Source organism: Tympanuchus pallidicinctus, unplaced genomic scaffold (assembly GCF_026119805.1).
Source record: "Tympanuchus pallidicinctus isolate F22 unplaced genomic scaffold, pur_lepc_1.0 scaffold19, whole genome shotgun sequence".
Taxonomy (NCBI): Eukaryota; Metazoa; Chordata; class Aves; order Galliformes; family Phasianidae; genus Tympanuchus; species Tympanuchus pallidicinctus.
The window spans coordinates 9951548-9973722 of NW_026294710.1; the positions used below are offsets into that span (position 1 = coordinate 9951548).

The window sequence follows — 22175 nt, forward strand, 5'->3', positions numbered from 1 at the left end:
AACTGTGTTCAGTGAAGGAGGCCATTGACAGGCTGAGGAAATGAAACTGTTAGCATTTGCAAAATTCCAAAAAGCAAGCACTGTACATATAAGCATCCTAGTTACAAAGTACCAAGTTAACTCACCAAATTATGCTGGTCCAACTGGGCACACTGTGAAGATAATAAGAGCATTTATCTGTCATGAATGCAAGCTTACAGACTGATAGATCATTTGATCTGTGTGACTTTATATGGATTTGCCATTAGCTTTCATCTTTAGCCATACTGACAGAATCAAAAAACGTATTTATTACGCTTGGTTGGTTTTAATCGACTTTGCATTTTCCTGTGAGTTGCGTTAGAATACAGATAAACTGCGACAGACACTCACAGTCTTCCAGTTTACTGTTTTATTCATATTTTTTCTAAAAAATAAAAAAATAAAATAAAAAATAAAAGATTGAAAAGCATATCACAGATTCATTCTCCTGTAAAAGCTTTATATAAGATTTGAAGGAAAATAAGCCAGCATTAGCCGTACCAGAGAGAAATATGGTGTGCAAAAAAAAAGCTTATCCTCTGGGCTTGATGAAAAAACAGCTCAAAGCCAGCAAATCAATGATTTCACAGTGCAGTTAAGACACTACGCATAGAGAGAATAGATTTGCAGAATGTGAGTTCTTCCTATTTCATATGATATTGCTCCTACTCAGGAAAGGGGGATTTTTAGTATTAAGCACACAGGAGTCTGACAGTATACAAATTATGTGACAGAGTGGCAGGTCTTCAGCTATATCAAAAAAAGCTAAAAGTGCATAAAGGGGAAATCCATCTTATCTAGACATCTCTGTTGTAGATGTCTGCATTTGAACTAGCTGTCTTGGCTTAATGTGGATTTCATCAATATAGTCAATAGAGTTGAGGGTGTGATTCAGCTTAAAATATATGCAAGCATTTGATGAACTGAATTACAAGCCAAACTCTTTTGGCTACACTGATGTCACTGACTAAATACAAATCTAAAGAGATCAATCGATGTAGAAAACTCCATTGTCCATCTCCCTTTTTGCTATCAGAGGAGAGAAACAGATACAATTGGGTGCAATTTATTTCACCTTATTCCAATGTCTAAAATATATTTAGTTGAATTGCATGCTACAATTAACTAATTCCAGAAGTAATACTATGCAATGGATTTACCTAGCAATAGACTAGATTTAAAAGTTAGAGCCTGGGACACTGCAAGTATAGAACAGTCCCCATAGGGTACTCTAGTCTTTTGCAGGCTGGTTTCCTGAGGAAATACAGCTTATGCAATTACAATAACTGTCAATGCCAGCAAAGTTTGAATACTAGCCAGTTTCAACATAACTGTATGAAATGCAGACCTCAAGATATTAATATTTTACAGTTATCCTTTTGAGAAATGAAAGGTATCTGAGTAAAGGAATGAGAACAAGATTAAAATCTCACTGAAAAGGAAGGGCTGACCGGTGAGTTCAGCCACAACAGCAGACATCTGAGAATCCTCCACAGAGAAAGTCACAGGAAAATAGACTCTCCATAAGCCTCCTTTGAATGGGTGGGGTATATCAGTGTTGTAATTTATCTGACCTCAGCTGGAAAATGCCAGACAATTAATCTGTCTCAGAGAAAAATAAAATGCCTTACAGCATTTTGTGAGAGAGAAATACGTAAGCTGAGGGTTCAAGTGAAGTCAGAGAAATTTGGCTCTGAATTCAGTGAACCTTGATTTCACACCTTGTAGTTGTGCTTTAGAGAGGAAAGCCTACAAGTAGGCACACTTAACAGTTTGGTAGTGTATTCAATCCAGTGAGAAATCTTTATATTCAAGCAACTGACTATCTGTGACAGTTGCTACTTCTGCTTGAGATAACTTTGTACTGCAGACAAAAGTGTTTGTTCTCTGAGCACTACGATGAATTGAAAACTGCAGCCTGTGGTGGAGCAAGTGTAGGCTGTTTCTCATATAATTGGTTGATGGGATTTATCATATAAGTATTGTCACTTGCTTTCACAGCATTCATTGGTCTTGCATGAAAGTTTTTCATTCCTATGTGTAACAGGAAAAGGCAGAGGATTTTGTTCACACTTATTCCTTCCTAAGAAAAAGTCTGCCAGCATATTCCATAGCCAAGCAGTTGGGTCTGAGCCCTGAAAGGAGAGTTTGATATATTGCCAAACTGAGACAGATAGTTCTAGAAGCACATAATGTTATCTAATTTAAACTACAGTTCTTTTTTTTTTTCTTTTTTCAAAACCATCACATCGCTTAAAAGTCTAGGATTTTGTCAATGCCTGAGAAAGAAAGGGAATTTCAAAGTTTACTTTCAGAATTTCTTCTCTTTTCTATGTTTGTTCTCCTACAATTCTCCACTGCCCAGTCATGATCAAGGAGAATCCCAAGGTCTGTCCCAGGGCTCCACAATGGTTAAGGCTACAAGCTTGGTGCTGCCCCAGTCCTCAAGCAAAGTAATGCCAAGGGTTATCATTTGCCTCTCTTCTCACTCCACCAAAGAGACCTCAGCAGTTCACAGAATTACAGAATCACAGAATTGCTAAGTTTGGAAAGACTACTAAGATCATCTAGAACAACCATCACCCCATGCCTGGGACCATGTCCCAGTCACATCACATCACAGAGCAAATATGCCTCCATCTATTCACTCCCTATACATCTGTACAATAGGAAGAAGATCACCTGTCCTTCTCTGCTATGTTCCTGCCTCACAAAGCAGGTTGTGGATCTAGAAGGATGTGCATTTGAGGGGAATGCAACCTGGGTCACAATCTGGCATTTCCTAACCTTCTTTCTTGGTCCACACCTCAGTTTGTGGTTTTCCAGCTCCCATTTTTCAATCAGTGTTCAACAGAAGAATCTGGGGCAGTTCTCACAGCAGTGCATTCTTTTCACTCTTCCTGTAGCATGGACCATTCTGCTGACATTCCTGTGGACAGGAGAAATCTTGGCAGACATGGAGCTTCTGCTTGATCAAAGCAAGGAAGTGCAAGGAAAGAAAAGAAATCCTCAACTCAGGTTCAGTTTTGTTAACAAACACATGTAGTGACTCTTGGCAAGCTCCTGAATTCTTTATGGGATTATTTTTCATTCATGCAGACCTCAGTGAAATTCAGGATGTAAGTAATAATTTTAAGTTGCAATAAGAACTGTATTAACAAGAGAGCTTGCTATTACAAGGCACACAGGCCACACAGAAAGATACTCAGCACTTGACCTCCCCAAATAAATCAGTTCTAACCCCTCTTGGAGTGAAAACAGAGTACATCCCTAATGTGGATTGTACCTTTCAAGAAATAATAAACCTCTATGCAAAAAGTTATTAAAAACTGTTTTAACCTCGACTAAAACTCACCCTGTGGATATCCATAGTGGTGGCAGCACCTGAAGAGTGTATTTCAACCCAATCTGGACATAAACGATCCAAGGGATGAACACCTCTACTACAAGGACAGGCTAAGAGAGCTGGGGCTTTTCAGTTGGAGAAGAGAAGGCTCTGGGGTCACCTGATAGCAGCCCTTCAGGATCTAAAGGGTAAGAAAGAAGGAGACAGGCTTTTTGCAGGGTCTGTTGTGGCAGGACAAGGGGAAATGTCCCCTAACTAAAAGAGGAGATATTTGGATTGGATATAAGGAGGAAATTTTTTAAAGCGAGGGTGGTGAGCAACTGGCACAAGTTGTCCAGAGATGTGGTGGATGCCCCATCGCTGGAGGCACTCAAGGTCAGGCTTGATGGGGTTCTGAGCACCTGATCTAACTGTAGGGTTTTTCCCATTGTAGGGGAGTTGGACCAGATAACTTTTAAGGGTCCCTTCCAATTGAAACAGTTCTCTGATTCTATGGTAAATTTCCATTTGGAAGTTCATGTCTCCTGCCATTAATTGTAAAGGAAACAAAAGAAAAAGAACCTAATTTTAGTTGCTGAAAATTAAATATGAAAATCAGTGTTTAGTGGACAAGTTCGGAAACTGCTTTATCTTTTCTGCTGTTTGTCTAGACAAATCACCTTTCCAGTATTAAATGAGAGGGCATCAAAACTGTAAGTTGAGAGGATCAGGCAAGGAATGACCACAAAGCACAGGGAGTTAAAGTGGCTGGTCAATCTCACACAGCATTCCATAGTGCTCTAACAAACCTGCTGTGCAACTTATGCCCATAACAAGTTCACAGCTCTGCTTTCAGAGGAAGGGTAAGAGAATCTTAGCATCCACACTGGCCTGCAGGAATCACAGAATGGTTGATGTTGGAAGCAATCTCATTTGGTCATTCTGTCCAACGCCTGCTCAAGAAAGGACGCTCAGAGCAGACTGACCAGGACCTCCTCCAGATGGCTTCTGAATATTTCCAAGGAGACTCCAGAGCCTCTCTAGGCAACCCATGCAAGTGCTTCTTCATCTGCACAGTAAACAAGTACTTCCTGACATTCAGACAGAATATCTTGTGTCCCAGTTAATTCCTAGTTGAAGTACTGAGCACCTCAAAAGTGTCTTGGCAAGACAATCCCCTGCCCTCATCAGTTCTGAGCATGCAACCCACAGCCTTATTGTGTGCTCTGTCACTTTTGAAGCAGAGAAGCCAGTGAACAGTCATCACCCACAACCTACTAATTTCAATCATGGCAGTAGATTATCACCAGCATCACTCTCAGCTCTTTCCAGCCAGCAATGAATGCTTCACATTTACATGTTTGCCTTCTTGTTATTCTATATTTTACCCTGGAGTTAGAGGACCACCTTACTGATCTCCTCTTAGAAGTGGGTTTACTCATCCCCAAATTGCCCATACCACCAGTGGTGTACAACCTCCGTTTTCCGAAGATAGATCCACTTCTAAGATGCTCAGCTGAGAACAGAACCTTTTTTAGTGTTCTAAATTGCTTAACTTTCTTGTCTGTCTGGAGTTCAGAATAGGATTTCCCAAAGACTTTTTATGAAGAAGGACTTCAGAGGCCACAGTTTATCCATCTGAATTATTTATAAGAATAACATGATTCATTGAAAGAGTAAAGAATAAGGATACATTCACCTGATCTTTACTAAGATGTGGTTAAGTGTAAAAACAAAAAACAAAGTTTGCACAGGTTTTGAAAGAAGTAGGTCGAAGATCGAATTACCAGCTATCACCTAACTTCACTAGGAATTTATTTTCCAACCTCTTTTCAGCAGTCTGTGGGGACAGGACAAGGGAAAATGGCCATAAACTGTAGCTAAGGAAGTTCCTCACTAATATGTAAAGGAAGTTCTTCACAGTAAGGACTATGGAGCACTGGAACAGGCTGCCCAGGGAGGTTGTGGAGTCTCCTTCTCTGGAGATACTCAAGGCCAATCTGGATGCCTATCTGTGCAGCCTGCTGTACCTGTGCACCCCTTGCTTTGCAGGGGGTTGGACTCGGTGATTTCTAGAGTTCCCTTCCAACCCCTACAATTCTGTGATTCTTTAATTCTTCAAATTATTCTCGGTGGCTCTTCCTCTGTTTCATCATCCATTTAATTTTGAAGTCTGAGATTTGGCACCACAGAGAGGCTCCTCACAAGGAGAAGTGACACAACCATGTAGTGTACTTTGTCCTGTGATGCAGACAGTCCCTTCATCTGCCACAAGGCACACTGTTGCAGAACACTAACTCCAAAGATATAAAATTTCAGGTTGGTCAGCCACTGAGTTCAATTCTGAGGCTGATCGGATGGTTGAAATGCAGAGAAGAATAAAGACAAAGACAGGGTCAGAAAAAACTATTGCCTGTACTACACTGAACTGAAGATGCCAGATCACAGGTGCCAAGGACCCCGTGGTGTCCTGGATCAGTTAGCAACAAGAGCCATGATGGGAATCAATCTGCGGCTTTACACAGAACACACTTGTATCTCATATATTATAACCTCTTCAGATTGTTTCCCTATATTTTGTGTTAAGCGGTTGTTACCATAGTGATGGCCATTTACAATGAGAGAAAGTAGTGGGTGTGTTGGGGATATCAGGTTTCGGCTTTTCACATAAAAACATGTGTGCATGTATACACACTGCTGTGGGCCTGCATGAAAGGAATCAAACAAGCAGATTACAAAAGGTCTGAGGGACGGATAGAGGAGATGAGGAGCAGCTCAATGCAGTCTGGAGATGTTTGCTCCAGGATTCACCTTCGTCTACAAAGATCTGTGTCAAAAAAAGAAATGAGCTGCGTGGTGACTTATATTTAGATCTATACTTGTACAAGTCACTCCCTCTGTCAGCATGAAGCCCATTTGTTGCTTTCTTTAAGGGATATAACTTGCCGGAAACATGAAATATTGGCTTTCACAGAATTATTTGTATATATAAATATATCTATATATTTATATATAAAACCTCTTACTGCTACCTCTTTTGCAGGAAATGCTTTTCAGCAATCCACTCCTTGTTTACATTAGAATATTTGCCAAGGCAGAGGGTGCAAAAAATTCGATAAATAATGCATATATTTTATTACTGCATTTTAGGTCATCTTCTAAGATTTTTCTGCACTCCTCCAGCTAGCACTTCTGGTGTTCACAGTCAGAACTCCAAGCTTTTATTTCTCTCTTTATCCCACCTCTCTGTGAAATCAGAAAACTCATGAAAATCATTGGGTTTTAATATCCGTAGAAAACAGATAAGGCAAAGTGCAGTCCACATATCTAAGCACGTTTTTCTGGGGATTTTGGCTCAGTTCTATCTCCTTCTGACCAAGGCTGCTAATAAGTGGAGTTAGGTTTCCCTCTCACTTAATCAGCAAGTTCAGGCAATGCCTGGAGTTATGTGGTTGGGGGTTCTCAACCTGAGCGTGAGCAGCATTAAGTGGTACAGGAGAGCAGACAGTTTGCATCTGGCTGGGACCCGAATTCTGTCAAAGTCCCATATTAAACTGACTGTGAATGGTCTTTTATAAACCCTTATATTCATGTCAGGGCGCCCAAATTTGAAAAATGTAGCCATAAACCTAGAGTGGTACAACGTGTCCACCCATGAGCCAAGACGGGGTCACAGATCAGAATTAAATATTGTCTTCATGTAAGAGAACATGATTTGAGGATTGAAAATAATTTGGGCTAGAAAGAGGGAAAGAAAAGTGAATATTTTCTAAGTATATGTCTGTATTGTTGCTTGCTCCTCAGTAATTGGAAACCGCCAGGCCCTGTTCCCTCTTAGTGACAATACCTGCTTCTAAGGGCAAGCCGAGTGAATGGCAGGTCTGAGACACTGAGGATATTGTTTCCATCAAGCTCCCAGAGGTACTTTCTGGCAGAGACAAGGCAGTCTCACACCTTTCTTTGCTGACTGGAGAACAAAAACATGAAGAGGAACTCTGAAGTCAGCAGAACACATGGGTTGCAGCAGTTTACTGATCTACAGCAGCTGCAAATCAGGTTATCTAAATTTTTTTAGAACAATCCAGTTCCCATCAATAACTGAAGGCAGCTTTTGTTTCCAGTAAACTTCTGTGACATTTACGATTAAAACTATAAACGCAGCAAGAACAATTCACAATCAATTACGTTTTATTAATGGTTTTTTAATACACGCCACAGCCCAGTAATCATGAAGCTGTTCAACAATGTTGTTCTAAAATCAGCTAATAGCAGGATGTAATTTGCAGCAGTCTCTGCTCTCTTACAAAACACTTGCTCTGTTAATTGTGATTTCACACTTCAATGAATGCTGTAGCCTGGAGGCAACATTCCTGTGATGGAAGAGTTACCAGTCTGGGCTCTGGTGTCTCCGTATGAGGGGGAAGGGATCATTTAGAGAGACACTACTGTTGTTACATTTTTAATCCTTTTATGTTGTAAAAAAAATATATCAGCAATGAAATGCTACAATTCATAGTTAAACACTTCAGTTCTTTCCTTTCTTTACAAACCTAAACAGCATCTTTCCCCATTTTGATCCTCTTCTGGTAGTCTTTGTTATTATCAAGAATATAACGAGACATAAAACGTACAATATATAACAAAGCATGCATGACCAGTGTGACCCTACTCACTTAGCCCCTATCTCATTCTGCCACCTAAGTTAGTCCTCCTATAGCAAGTATCTGAGTTTTCATTAGAAGGATTTTCATGGCCATTGACATTGCATGCATTTCTTACTAGATCCCTGGGTCAGAACAATCAGGAGATTCTCTAGAGGGAGGTCAAAGGTTGCCATCTGCTAAGTATGCAAGTTAGGCAGATTTAATTCATCAATAAATGGCTGGCTGTTATGAGATAGAGTGCAGCACTGAACAGCCAGGGGTAAGGCAACAGCTCCCCCTCCAAAGAGCTTCTGGTGTAAATGTCAGAAGGAGAAATGTTGCCTCATTTGACAAATGAGAGAAACCATCTCAGCTTGGAAAATCCCCAGCTGAGTGTTTAGCTCTGCTGTGGTAAGCAAGGAAATACATCTCAGACCAGGAAGAAATGAGACCACCAACCTTGAAAGGCTTTTAGCTGGCTTGTAAACAAGCCATGGGTGGGTGAGAAGGATCCAAGGAGGGGGCTTTACCTATTGCTGGCCTTCCCCTTTGCTGTTCCAGGAAAGTTTCTCCTAAACTGGCTGGTGATATGGAGGGGTACTGGAACATATTTGAATGCAGTTACCTGAGGCTTTCAGCCAAGATTAATTCCCAATGGAACAGCTTAGGTGACAGCAAAAGTCATCCTTTTTGTAGATGCAGAAGAGAAAGGGTATGCACAACTTCTCTACAAGACTAACTCTGGCTGTGTTAGCAGCCAAATTGAATCTCAACATCAGCTATAATGAGAAAGGACACTCTGCCCTCCACATATACAGAGGTTCAGCCATGTTTTGGCCCCGTTACGACAATGTGATGGAAATATCTTGGCAGAGGAGCAATGAGAGTGAATCTGGCAGCCAGAACCAATACCATTTGGTGGGAGCCAAGAATGCTCGGCTAGAGCACGGACTCATGGAGAGATCCGAGTTCTTGAAAAACCCTGAGAGCTGAAAAGTGGTTATGAGCACAAAACAGAGCTTTGTGAGGGTGGAAAAATCTGATGCTTAAGAATCAAGTAAGAAAAAAAGGCTTAGCATTTGTCCAAAGGCTAAATATGCTGATATCTGTTAGGGACTACACTTAGGCAGAAACTAACTTCACCGAGTTAAGACTTACTTGCATTAAGCACAAGCGTTAAAGCTCCACTTGGCTACATGTAAGAACTTGATACTGAATATTCCATGGTTCGCTTTGAAATGACCCTACATTTATGCCCTTACGTCTCTTATCCAGCCTTCAGCATTGTTGACCTTTGCATGGCAATGGTGTCTCTGGACTACCTAACAGGAACAATGCTGTGACATCCACAGGTCACATAAATCAGCTGCTCCATTGTCCCCAGAGCCCTATATTCCCTCTTTTCCTTTTCAGTGTTTTTCCAGGACCACATAGGATGTATTGAGACTAAAGTTGAAAAGGACACAATCAATAAGCAGATAGCACTTGTCTGTTCATTGCTGTCTTTGCTGATGTGCTTTCAGCTGTCACCAATGCCTGGAAGAAATAAGCAGATGGATAAAAAGCAGTAGGATTCAGTTCAATCCAAAAAAAGACAGTTGGGAAGATGGTGGGACATGCAGAGGTCTAACTCTGCATTACACCAAGATCATTACACCACAAATTGTCCAGATGGTGCAGAGCCTCAGGCTCATGGCTGGCCTTTCTCATATACATAAATATACTTATTGTCAAAGTACTGAAGAAACTCAGATGAGTTAAGAGACTGCACTGCCTAATCTAGATCTTTAGCTCTCAGAGTCTGCTCCAACTTCTGAGACCAAATTTGTTATTGAAGGACTCAGCCAACGCCAAAAACATTCACTTGATTTAACAAGAAGTAAAGACTCATATTTTCACATCACAATAATGTATTGTAATTTTCGATGTCTCCTTGTTCTTTGCTGGGCTAAATTAATAGGTCCTGCTGCAATCTACAGAATCCTTTAATATCTAGAAACTTCAAGAATATCATGTCAGAGACATTTGTTTTCCCGTGCACTGAATATTTTAAGTTCTATTTTTGAAACGGGATGAAAATGCCATGCATCTCTGAGGCAGGGTCTGGACATCTGTTTTATGTTGACATTGTAGAAAACATAAAGCATCTCTCATTGATGTTAACAGAGTACAAACAGTAATGCAGTGTTCTGATTTCTTTTTTTCTTTTTCCTCCAATATAATTGAAGTTTGTATTTTAAGATGAATGGTTTCCCTCTACATGAACATTTTATGTCTTGCATTGTATGTCACTCTATATTGAAATCATCCCCAAAACTTGTTTGGTTTTTCCAATAGAATGGCAATGCTTCTACAACCTACAGACTTTTAACCAGTCAGAATCAAAATGTGAGCAATTTGTGTACATGGTAAATACCTGTCACTGTAAGGCTTGGATTCCCTTAGAGATATTTCTTTTCCAGAGGTAATGACACCTCTAATTATAATTGGTAAGGAGACTCAGGCTTGTCCATCACTCTTTTCTGATGATGTGAGACATCTTTCAGTGCAGTTCTCATCAGACATTAAGGTCATGTTCTGGCAGAGCACATATAAATGTGCCAAATATGTTGGATGAGCAATGCTGCTGTGTAAGTTATCCATGATCTCTGAGAGAAAGACATCCTGGCATTTAATTTGTGTCAGTCTTTAAAATGAAAGAGAATTTCGAGTCAAAATTGGAATTGTTTTAGAAACGTACTTCTCTAGATAAAATTCATAAGGCACAGCAAGGGCTCAGGGAAAGATATATATCTCAGTTGGGGTGCCCTTGGAGACAGATATTGAAGGAATCACTAGCTTCAATGCTATAATGTGGATCAAGAGCACAGGCATGGGGAATCTCCCCTGTGACTTTCCGCTGAGGGCAGTTTGCCTTCAAAGTAAGTTTATTAAGGGTGGTAGGTGATAGTGAGTTGGCATATGGCTCCAGCATTACAATATCACATTATAGTCCCAAATAATGCAGTAAAAATCATGACTGCCAAGAGGGAGCCACCCACAATAAAGCTAAACATAATCTTCTCCGGCACCCACGTCAGCTCCTGTTGCATCTTTTCTCATGAAGATGGATAAACAGATAAGCCTTGCAAAATGCTGCAGAGAGGAAAGGGAGGGGTGGGGAGGGGGGGGGAATGTAAGAGAATTTAGGATAGCAAGAGGTAGAGAATAAGGAAAAGAAAATAAATAAACCCTTCATAGTTTTAGCTTGTCCATGTACACTGTCCCATTTGCTAGTTAGCTATTGGCTTTGGAACCTACTAGGAGATCTCAGGTGCCTCAGCAATCAATGAAGTTTCTCATTCCATCCTCAACGTCGTAAGTGGAAAATTGGAAAGTCTACTGCTGTTAGATAGACTGCTAATGCCAGACATCAGTGTTGATATGGTGGAAGGTGTCAGCAAATTTCTCATTGATCTGTGATTGTACTCTACTTACAAGTCATCAGGCTAAATGGAACATGCAATTGCACTTCTTTTCAGAGTTTGACACTCAAAAAAAGAGATTGCAGTGACACCTCAAGCCTAACAAGAATTCACTTCTGAACCAATAGCAGAGGTGATTCTATTCTGTGAGCTGAAAGCAAAAAGCCTGCTGTAGACCAGAGCTATCATATGCATATAACTCTGGAAGAAAGCCATGAAAGATGTTTTATTTTGTAGATGATAGGAGTGGAACACTGAATTTGGATAACCCGGACATCGTTTTTTTTTCCTGATTCTTGCTGTTTTGAGGGAAAGACTACGAACATGTACATGTACTGAACTGTGCAGTCAACTTTTTACAAGCACTGAAATGTTGTGTAAAAAATAATAAAAAATTTTTTCAAACCAATGGAGAAGGGTCTTTTCAACAAAAAGCTGCACAGCTGCTGTCTTAACACAAGTGAGTTGATTTTTCTGAAGGAAGTTCTGACAGTGTCCTCCAAGAGCAGATGTCACTCTCCCCTGTGGACCTTTGGTGGAAAAAGAAGGAGCTCCAAAGGCAGCCTGCCCAGGAAAAGTAGTTCACAAACAGAGTGCTGCTGGCTGAATTCACACAGGGAAGTGCTGACAGAAGCTTTCTGATCCAGACATTGAAACTGTTCTCTTTGTGCTTGTTTCTGTTTATTTTTCATTTTGATGCTTGGATCACTTCTATGCCTAGTCTTTACATCTGTTTCCACCAGGGATCCAAACTCAATATGGCTGTATATAGTTTTAATATTTTTTATATTAACAGAACCCCTAGAAAAATATAGCCCTGTCTATGGCCAGAGTTAAAATATTAAACATAAATGAAAAATGAGGGAATTGTAGTTTGATCAACAAATGCTTCTTTCTGAAATGTTAATCCACCTTCCTAGAAACACGGTTGGATATTAGCAAAAAATTCATCTCAGAAAGAGTGGTGAGGCATTGGCACAGGCTGCCCAGGGAGGTGGTGGAGTCACCGGCTCTGGAGGTACTCAAGGAAAGGGCAGATGTGGCACTGAGAAACATAGTTAGTGGGCATGGAGGGGTTGGGTTGATGATTAGACTAGAGGATCATAGTGGTCTTTTCCAATCTTAGTGATTCTGTGATTCTGTGGTTTTAAGAGAGAATTATTGCAAAGACAAAATGCAATGGTCAGCATAGCGAAATTCCTTCTGTTAGGAAATAGCAAAGGTTGACCCAGGGTGCTACCTTCACAATGGTTTAGGGGAGGAACATGTTCTGTATTAGCCTGGAATACGTACAAAATGTCCCTATAGATATTTGTGAATTATGTAAGCTGCATAGAAAGCATGTGGGAGGAGCACAACAGCAAGAACAGGAGAGAAACTGTGATGCTAGCCCATCTTTGCGAGCTGCTTTAAAATATCCTCCCTTCTTCACGTCAAGCTGTCTGTTCTGTGTCACCATAGTGATGCTACTCACCAGCCACCCTGATCTGCTTCACAAACTGCTGAGAAGCTGTTCATCCTGGAAGCATCACTCCATTAGAACACCAGGGAGAAGCTCCCCAGCCCAATCAGCCTTCACACTACAGCTTCCACTCCCTGACCTGCTCTTTGGCAACACAACTAAGTGGGCAGCAGGGTACAGACTTCTGAGACTTCAGAAAGATAATTATATTTGGTGACTAGTGCAGTGTTCTTTTAACTGTCTCGTGTATATAAATGAAGAATCTGAACACATAGGATGGGATGACTGTGTTTTCCTGGAAAGCAGAATGCTGCATGTAGTGTCTTCCTATGGTTTCATAGTGTCATAGAATGTCTTGAGTTGTAAAGGACTTCAACGATCATCTGTTTCCCACACTGGGCAGTGTTGCCAACCACCAAATCAGGCACTAGATCAAATTGCCCAAGGCCCCATCTAATCTAGCCAAGAGCACCTCCAGAGAAAACCCCAGTTTCAAGATAGAAAATTTTGTTTTGCTATCAAAGATTCTTCCAGATTAAAGAAACAACTATGAAAGTCCCTGGCTTAACTCTGGTTTACCTCTGTGAAGAGCTCAGAGCTCCACAAGAGAACCAAGCTGTTCAAGGCACTGCCAAAACCATGTTCTTCAATATCTGAAGAGAAGTGAAGCCCTTTTCTAACACTGGTTGCATAAGTGAGTGCCACTAGAATGTGTCTGAAAGTTCCATACTAACACAAGAAAGAACTTCTTTACAGTAACGGAGCACTGGAACAGGCTGCCCAGAGACGCTGTGGAATCACATCTGGAAATACTCGACTCCTCTGGAAATCTTTCAGTGTGACCAGCTGTAGGGAACCTGCTTTAGAGGGGATTAGACTCGATGATGTCCAGAGGGTCCTTCCTATAATTCTATGATTCTGTAAAAATCTGGACTTAGATTCTTCTAAGAATCTCATTTTATCTTTCTGTGCTTCTTTTTGTCCAAGTGCAAAACAGAGAAGAATGTTTTATAAGTGTTGTAAGTGTAAATACAAGAACAGTTTCCAAGATATAGTGATGACAGAAGCTACAAAAGCAAATAGAATGGATATTGTATGAAATCAAGCTAACAGATTCCAAAGGTCTGTTTTTATCCATGCATTGTATTAATGACTGTGGAAGACAGACCTATTGAATTATTAATCATACAAAAAAATGTATGTGAAAAATGCTGCCCTTTTGTCTGGTAATTATTTTCAATTGGATGTTTTCAATAATTTTATGTCCTACATACATTTGAGTATTATTTGGCAAATTATAGCACTTAGTCTGAAATAGAAATGACTGCTGAACAATTACTTCATTACTCCTCCTAACATTACACATAAAAAGTCTTTTCTGAAACTGGTTAATTGACCACATGCGATCAGCAGACTGGCTTATGTAGGTCACTGAGGAATGAAAGCTTGTTTTCCATTAATCACTTATTTCTGAATGGAAAGTTCTTCTGAGACAGCCTGCAGCTCAGTCTACACAAGTATTACTAGGTTTGGAGTAAAAGATCTTTAACTGTTCTTATGTCACATTACTGATTTATGAGAGAACAATGTAGGTGTAAATATGAATAAAATACTATCATTTTGCACAGTTTGGTGCAGCAACATTGAAATTGTACCATAATAAACAACTGCCTCGAAGTAAGCTTGCTCATCCATCATTCACTGTTAAAACTTAATTGTTGCTTATTTCAATTCCTTTGTGGTAAGTATTTCTGAATTATTAATAACCCTACAAATCTTACAATAATATATATTCTGTTAAGAAAAAGGTATATACAGAAATAAATTATTAAACTAATTTATTTGAATATGATCACACTTGATTTATATGAGAAGCTGGAGATCAAAGCAACAGCTTTGACATCTTTCAAAAGATATTGACAGGGAGCCCACAAATAAATCATGTATCTGTACTCCATAGGTAGACATTGTGTATGGGTCACAAAATTATCATAATTACCACTTAGAAGCAGGATTTTTCTCTTTTTAAGCTCATCAGAGAATATTTTGATCTTAGAGAGAGCAAAATCATGTAAATATGTCATTGCTCTGCTCTCTCTGTGATCTGAGCATTGAACTGTGATTAACAATAAAGAGAGCAAGTCCAGCTGTAGGCATTTCCATGCCCTAAGCAGGCATCAAGTACAAGATTCCTCCTTGTCATGTCTCTCCTTTTTCTCTTTCATCTCATTTTTTTCTCCCTTTTTTGACTTAATTTGTTTGGAAGAGAACCTTTTGTGCCTCAAGGAGGGATGATTTTGTGATTAAGGCATAGGGAGATCCAGGTTCAGTTTCTAGGCCTTCGACAAAATAAATATGTTTGGTAGGTCACTTAGTAAAGTGCCATGCAGAACGGCTATGCTAATAACTAAATTGGACCACAGGTCATTCTGTGTTGATGAGACAAACCAGTACAAAATGACCAAGCCTCTATGGGCACAACCAAATCATCTACTGAGAAAAGTTCCTGGTCATCACTTGCCCAGGCATTTTTAAAAGACCGTTAGTTGATCTGAGTCTAATCTGTGCAGGGATAACTGGTGTGGTATGGCCTTGTTTACTTTTTCAATACAGACACAGCCCTTGTTTCTCACCTGTTTAAATAGGCACTTCCTGTGTTTCAAACAACATGCTCAGCAAAAAAATAGACTTGAAACCACAATGGATTTCTTCCATACTCCCGTTGCTCGCAACGGGTGAGCAGTCCACTAAAGGAAGGCAGGGTAGGTAGACTTCAGCAAGAGACTTCGGATGTGTAGGCCAAGTGAAGGCCAAGTGGTGGGTTCAGCAAAAGCTGCCAGCAAGGAGAAAACTCAGTGGTAGAGTTATAGCTGAAGGAATTTTAAGTAGGGTGCAATCAACAAAAAGAAAAAAGCTTACTAAGGGAAGGCTAGAAGCAGCTGGAGATGCAGTGAATGATAACACATAAGACTGAGTCCAGAATAGAGAGATCATGGAATGCTATGAGAATAAAAGATGCTATGAGAAAAAAAAAAAAAAAAGAAAATGAAAGATACTATGAGAAAAGAAAAGAAAAAAAAAAAAAAAAAACCACAGTGCTTTCTCTCTTTGTAAAATGTAAAAAGTTGCTGAATGGTAGTCAACATAAGGTATATCACCCTGCATGTCTGTGGCCTTCACACAGCTGTCATAGGAAATGCTTAGTCTGTAATCAGTTATGGAGCAAATGGAATAAGGTAATCTATCAGAGCACAAGACAAATATATTTCTTATTACCCATACTGTCCATATTCCCTTAACACTGTTTTCAAATGTTTTATTGATGAATCTTTGTAACAACTCACTTCTGCCTTTTCTAATTATTTTCATCTCTTCTTTAGAAATCCAGCGGAAAGTCTTACTTGCTCGTTCTTCACTGACTTGTGGGACAACACTTCAGTTTTGGCAATGGATCAGAAGGAATGAAGAGCACTTTTGCTCCCACCAATGTTTCTTAGAGCTGCTAAAGCAGGACCAGTGAAGATGTTCACCAGATTGCAAGTCCTTGCGCTAGCTTTGTTTTCCAAAGGAGTTTTCCTTTCCCTAAGTGACCACAGCTTTGTAAGGAAAGAAATTAAGATAGAAGGAGACCTGGTCTTAGGGGGCTTATTCCCAATCAATGAAAAAGGCACTGGGATAGAAGAATGTGGGAGAATCAATGAAGATCGAGGCATCCAGCGCTTGGAGGCCATGTTGTTTGCCATTGATGAAATCAACAGAGACAACTATTTGCTGCCAGGAATTAAACTTGGAGTTCACATCTTGGACACATGTTCCAGGGATACATATGCCTTAGAACAGTCTTTGGAGTTTGTCAGGGCATCTTTAACTAAAGTGGATGAAACAGAATATATGTGCCCAGATGGCTCATATGCCATTCAAGAGAATTTACCATTACTCATCGCAGGAGTTATAGGTGGTTCCTATAGCAGCGTCTCCATACAGGTAAGTCACTGTAGCTCCATCAGATGAGAATGCAGTTCCTGTTAAGCAAATTCTGCTCATATGGGATGGACAAAAATCAAGACTTAGATTAATCAATTGATTCTACGGGTGGGTCTACTGTGTAGTTTTTTTTTGTATTAGTTTTATTCATTCTTTAAAACACTTGCTTTAGTTCTGCTGCTCATTTCCTCTAGTCATGGTGTATCCTGAGGGCAGCTGAAGTTTCCAAAAGTCTTAGTGTTTATTTTGAACTGTAGATTTCATGACATTTTTATAAACCTATCTTCAGATCTCTACTTTCAGATCAATAATAAATTATGCTGCCTATATTTCTGAATATATATATATATGCTCAACATGCCAAGTTTATGTGCTATTTGTTATGTAAACAATAGAGATGTAAAATAAAAGAAGAAATCCTTATTTTACTTCCAGGCTGAAAAAAAGTGAAAATGACATATTGCCAGAAACTAAAATTGCACCTGACCCAAAGGATTACAAGAATTTAGCATCTAATTAAGCACGCTGAAGCCAGTAAAAATTATTCTGCTGACTTCAATGAACAAATTCTCAAATATCGCTTACAGACAGCAGTTTCTGAATGGGTTCCAAAATTTACTCTCTTTGCTTTTGTTTTCATATATTGTTCATATTAAGATAAATTTTACCAGGAAATGTTGCCTGACAGAATGCAGTGCAAGCACTTCAGAAGTCCAGCACAGAAGACAGATGTCCTCAGTACCTTTTGCTCCCTTATTCCGGCACACTGCATCTTTAGCTTTTGGTTTATATAATATTCATCACAAATAGATTCTTAGTAGGGTGTTGGAGGGTATTTAATGTCTTGGAACGGTGTAAGGTTGCAGGTGGAATAAATGATCCACATATCCTTCAAATTATGCTTCCTTCTCATGTTTGTCCTCGGTCTCCAGTAGCTAATTGCAATGAATGTTGATTCTTCTTGCCCCTGTTCTTCCAATTTTTTTAGAAACCCATGATAAAGCTTAAACTCTTTGGCATTTTGTTCCACTGAATAAACACAAAGAATACATATGCCCCCATTTACTCTGCATCTCTGCTCTCCAGCCCAGGAATTTGTATGGCAGCGAAGACACAGATATTCTAAAGTTCCCCACCCCTGCCAGTGATTGCTAGTCACAAGCAAAAATATCCTCTAGTTTCACTGACAATGTCAAATCAACATATAACTGATTATTTTTGATTAAATTAAATAAGCCAGACCAAATAACTCATAGCCGTCTTGAATGATGGCTTAAGCTCAGATTCATATAGGCTAAGCCCTGCAGCTATTTTTTTTTCTGAATGCCACCTGTGGGTTTTGAAAGGCAACAAACCTTATGACTAAAGGGCACAAGAGAAATTGACCACTGGGCTACTATGAGAAATATGACTTCACAGTCTGTGTACAAGACCTGATTACTATATAAGTGTCAAAGAAGAAAAAGCATTCTTCAGTGCTACAGGCCATCTCAGCAGTGACAGAAAGCTCAAGGATTTACCTCTTTCATAACCAGGACAATGTTTCTCTCAGTGTTTGTTTCAGTGAGAATTACATTAAGCAATTGGCTGCTTCTGTTTTCAAGGCATTAATTCACATCAGCCTGAGAGTATGTCCTGTTTCCATAGAATATGCATAACTACAGAAGGAGCATCTCAACATACACCACTTTTTTTCCCATTTTTTTGATCCAGTGCATGGCTTGTCTGTGTATTCATAGACAAGAGGCAGTAAGTAGGAAGATGTTTAGCTGTAAGAGAACCATTTTTGCAGAGAAAAAGCTCAGCCTCTTTTCAGTAGGAGTGGTTTTGTCCCACTGTGGGTCAGCTTGGATGTCAGGAATGTATGTCAGCAGTTACATAGGTATGATTGCTTCAAGAGCAAAGAGCCAGGGCTGGAAAAGAAATAGGTGAAGAAGAGAAATGGTGGCTACAAAATCTTGAGTAACACAGAATTCATCATTATTCAATGTCTCTCATAATCAGACTAGGGTACATGAAAAGAAACAGCAAATTGCAGGCTGTTGTGGATGTTAAAACTAAATCAACAGAAGAAGTGACTAGGAAAAGCCAGGATATTCTGTATAGATATCATCCTTGGTTTATCAATTCCCAGGAATGCAAGTATCTCAAGGCTGGTAAAAAATTCTGAAGAAGAAACATAATAAGCTTGCATGATCCCATAGGTATAGAGATGGCAGTGGCTTCACTGTACCTTGCATCTGACTGTATTTCTCAGTCCACCCCAAATTCAACAGTGTCAAAAAGACATAAAGTAGCCTAAAAGGCATCTCTATAGAAATATTTACCATTGAGGGAATGGAAGAGAGCTTCCCTCCCAGAAGCTCTGAGGCGGTCACACCACACTCTTAAAATGTCCTGGGACTTCTTACACAACATCTGTCAGTCTGTCTCTTTGAAGCCAGTCCCTGGTGCTCACTGATGTAAGATTAAATCCATATCTGAAGTGGCAGATTGGATGCGATGCACATTGAATACATTATATATGTACCAATGTCTCATATTCCAAAAGCTTGGGTTTGGAACAGCTGTCACATGTAAATCAGAAGTCTTAATAAGAGACTGTCTCATTCAGTTCGCATGAAAAACAGCAATGCATACCTGTATATCACCCAATTTTTGAAACTTATTAAGAAGGATGAAACAACAGCAATATCTAACAGAAACACCTATGCTATGCTTTGCTTTGTGTAGTTGCCAATAGTTGTTCAAACATAATATCTTTCTTGCATATCTTTTCAGAAAAATAAATAGGTCCACAAATCACTCAGTATGCCAAAGTTTCCAGCTAGAAAAGAACTATTTAGTAGATTACTTCACCTTGACATCGATTAGGTTGGCTCTTCTCCAGTCTATCTCTTCTAGCTTTCCTCTAGAACTCAAACTACCTAGAAAAGATTTAATAATGCTGCTCATGTTGTTAAGATAGCCAGTCATGACTTCTGTTTCGAAAGAAAAAATCCCTATCAAAAGGAGCAGGTACTGCAGACTCAAGCCTGAAGATATAAGAACTTCAGAGCACTAAAAACAAATCTTTTGATAGTATGCCAGAAGACTATCACATTTTCTGACTGTCACCTCTATACCGCAGCTTCAACAGCAGCTGCCATCACTCCCCTATCAAACATGAGAACTCTCCATCTAGAAGGTGCAGCATGAGACTCAGCCCTCCCTGCTCCCCCACTTCCAGGCTGTCCTCAGGGTGCTGAGTGCTTTCCATTGTAGCCCTCTCGAGTACTTCTCATTTGCTCAAGAGCTGTAAGCATCTTAGAGTCCACTGCACATCTTTTCAGCTTGAAAATATACCGTGCTGAGCTCTTCAGACAAGAAATTATTTCTGTTATTTTTCTTTGGTTTTTTTTTTTTTTCCTATTTTTTTCCTATTTTTTTGCAATACAATGAATTTGTCATTGTATTTCAAAACCTTCTCTTCACCTCTTTCACCTTCCCTCACCAGATTTCTGTCTGGACAGCTGTCTGCAAAATCACTTCATGATGCTCCTGCTGTCTGATTTCTGTTTCTTTCATTATCCTTTCACCAAGGAAAAAAGAATTTATTGGTAAATCAGCAATGAACACCTTCCCCACTGAGTCGGTATGCGCAATAGGCACTTTTTGCAGAGAGAAAAACAAGAGAATGCAGAATGCTTAATTATTTTCTGGTCAGACTAGGCTATTATCGTTAATGACGATCTGGATAATTAGTTTTTAGATGATGTGTTTAAATTAGCGCTGAGCCCAATCTGCACAGCATTTGATCCCTCAAAACCCAAGCCAGGCTTCTCAGTTGTTGAAAAGGCTCATGTAAAAAAGCTTTTTTCCCAGTAAAAATATCTGAGTCGAGCTGATTCTGGGATCAGAAGGTACATTCTCTAAAGTTCGGAGAACTTAATTTTGCTTTAAAATAGTTTTTTAATCAAGTCCAATTATTCACATCTCCTATCTGACAACAGAAATTTCAGACTTATTTTCTTTAGGGATGTTCAATGACATTGTAAAAAAGGATGAGAAAAAAAGCATTGTTTGTTTGCATAGGGGAGCACCTGCACAGATAATCCATATGCCATGTTTAAAATACTCAGGTCAGCTCTGTGGGGAGTATGCATGTGTAAGCAGCAATATGAGTACTCGAGTCCTAGATTTGGCCACACACAATACTCTGTTTCTACAACCTGGTCTTGTCTTCTCAAAGTGAAGATCAGGCTGCACTCCCTACAGCCAGCACTTGTAAAATCCTTAAGACATTCCTTTAGGGCCTTGTAACTGTGCATCCACTGCCTTCCTATTTATACAGGGCTTCAGCCCTTCGGGAAGTTTCCTTTCTGATCTTGACGCACAAGACCTCCAAATCACAGTCACAGAGGTTATTTCCCATTTAAAGATTCGTCCAGAAAAAAATGTCAGAGTGCAAACCACTGCCCAGCTGTCTTCCTGTGAATCCTTGTTGTGTCTCAAGTAAACTAGCAACAACCACAAGAGAAGATTTAAAGTTAAATTACTGTTATCAAAACAGATAAAGTCTCTCTCCAAAGTGAGTGACCATCTGGTGGTAAATTCAGACTATGTACTCATTTACTAGCTATATTTCCCTGGCTATCATTTCTCTTTAGCCACACTGTTCTGTCAGGGACTCCTGGAACGTGAAACAAACCACCCTTGTTTTGTTTCTTCAGGAATAAACCGTCCACCAACCAGAGAACTCAGAGAACAGCATGTGATTTTCACAATATGGAAAATAATGCATTGGAAAAACTAAATGCAGGAAATAATCTTATAATGTAAGGAGTCCAGTCTCCCTGCATATGGACTCAATAAGGATATGGGCAGGTCATGTGCTAGAGGCTGCTGGGGTCATCTACGACTACGCTACACATCTGCCATTTGTGCTGTGCAGAATAGCTTTGCATTGAACTGTGCAATAGCCTGAGGTGATTTTGCGCTTGTAAGGCTAAATCCTTACTAAAAGATCTATTCTGTGAGGTGGGCCACCTGCCACTAATACTTAAGTTATATATTCACTTTCTAACTTTTTGGCGTTTCCTTCAAACTTCTGCCCTCTTTTATCTTGGTCCTTTCTCTCCTTCCTCTATCCCCCAGCCAGATTCTTGTTGTTTGCTCCTTTAAGTGTTTCTGTTCCACGTTCAGAAAATGAGCGTCCACTGGGTTGAGATTTTCAAAGTGCCTAGACTACACCAGACGTGTGTTCCCTAACGGTTCCAAATAAATGTAGGTACCTT

The 22175-nt window shown here is 39.8% G+C and overlaps 1 protein-coding gene across 6 annotated transcripts in view; it reads left to right on the forward strand.

Moving 5' to 3' along the window:
• The window catches only part of GRM3 (glutamate metabotropic receptor 3), a 108718-nt gene that overhangs the window by 45428 nt on the left and 41115 nt on the right, over nucleotides 1-22175 (forward strand). For all 6 annotated transcript variants that reach the window (XM_052681025.1, XM_052681027.1, XM_052681023.1 and 3 more), the window contains one exon: nucleotides 16296-16899. In XM_052681025.1, coding sequence (XP_052536985.1) covers nucleotides 16402-16899 — 498 coding nt within the window. In that variant the 5' untranslated portion in view covers nucleotides 16296-16401. The remainder of the gene's footprint in view (nucleotides 1-16295; nucleotides 16900-22175) is intronic.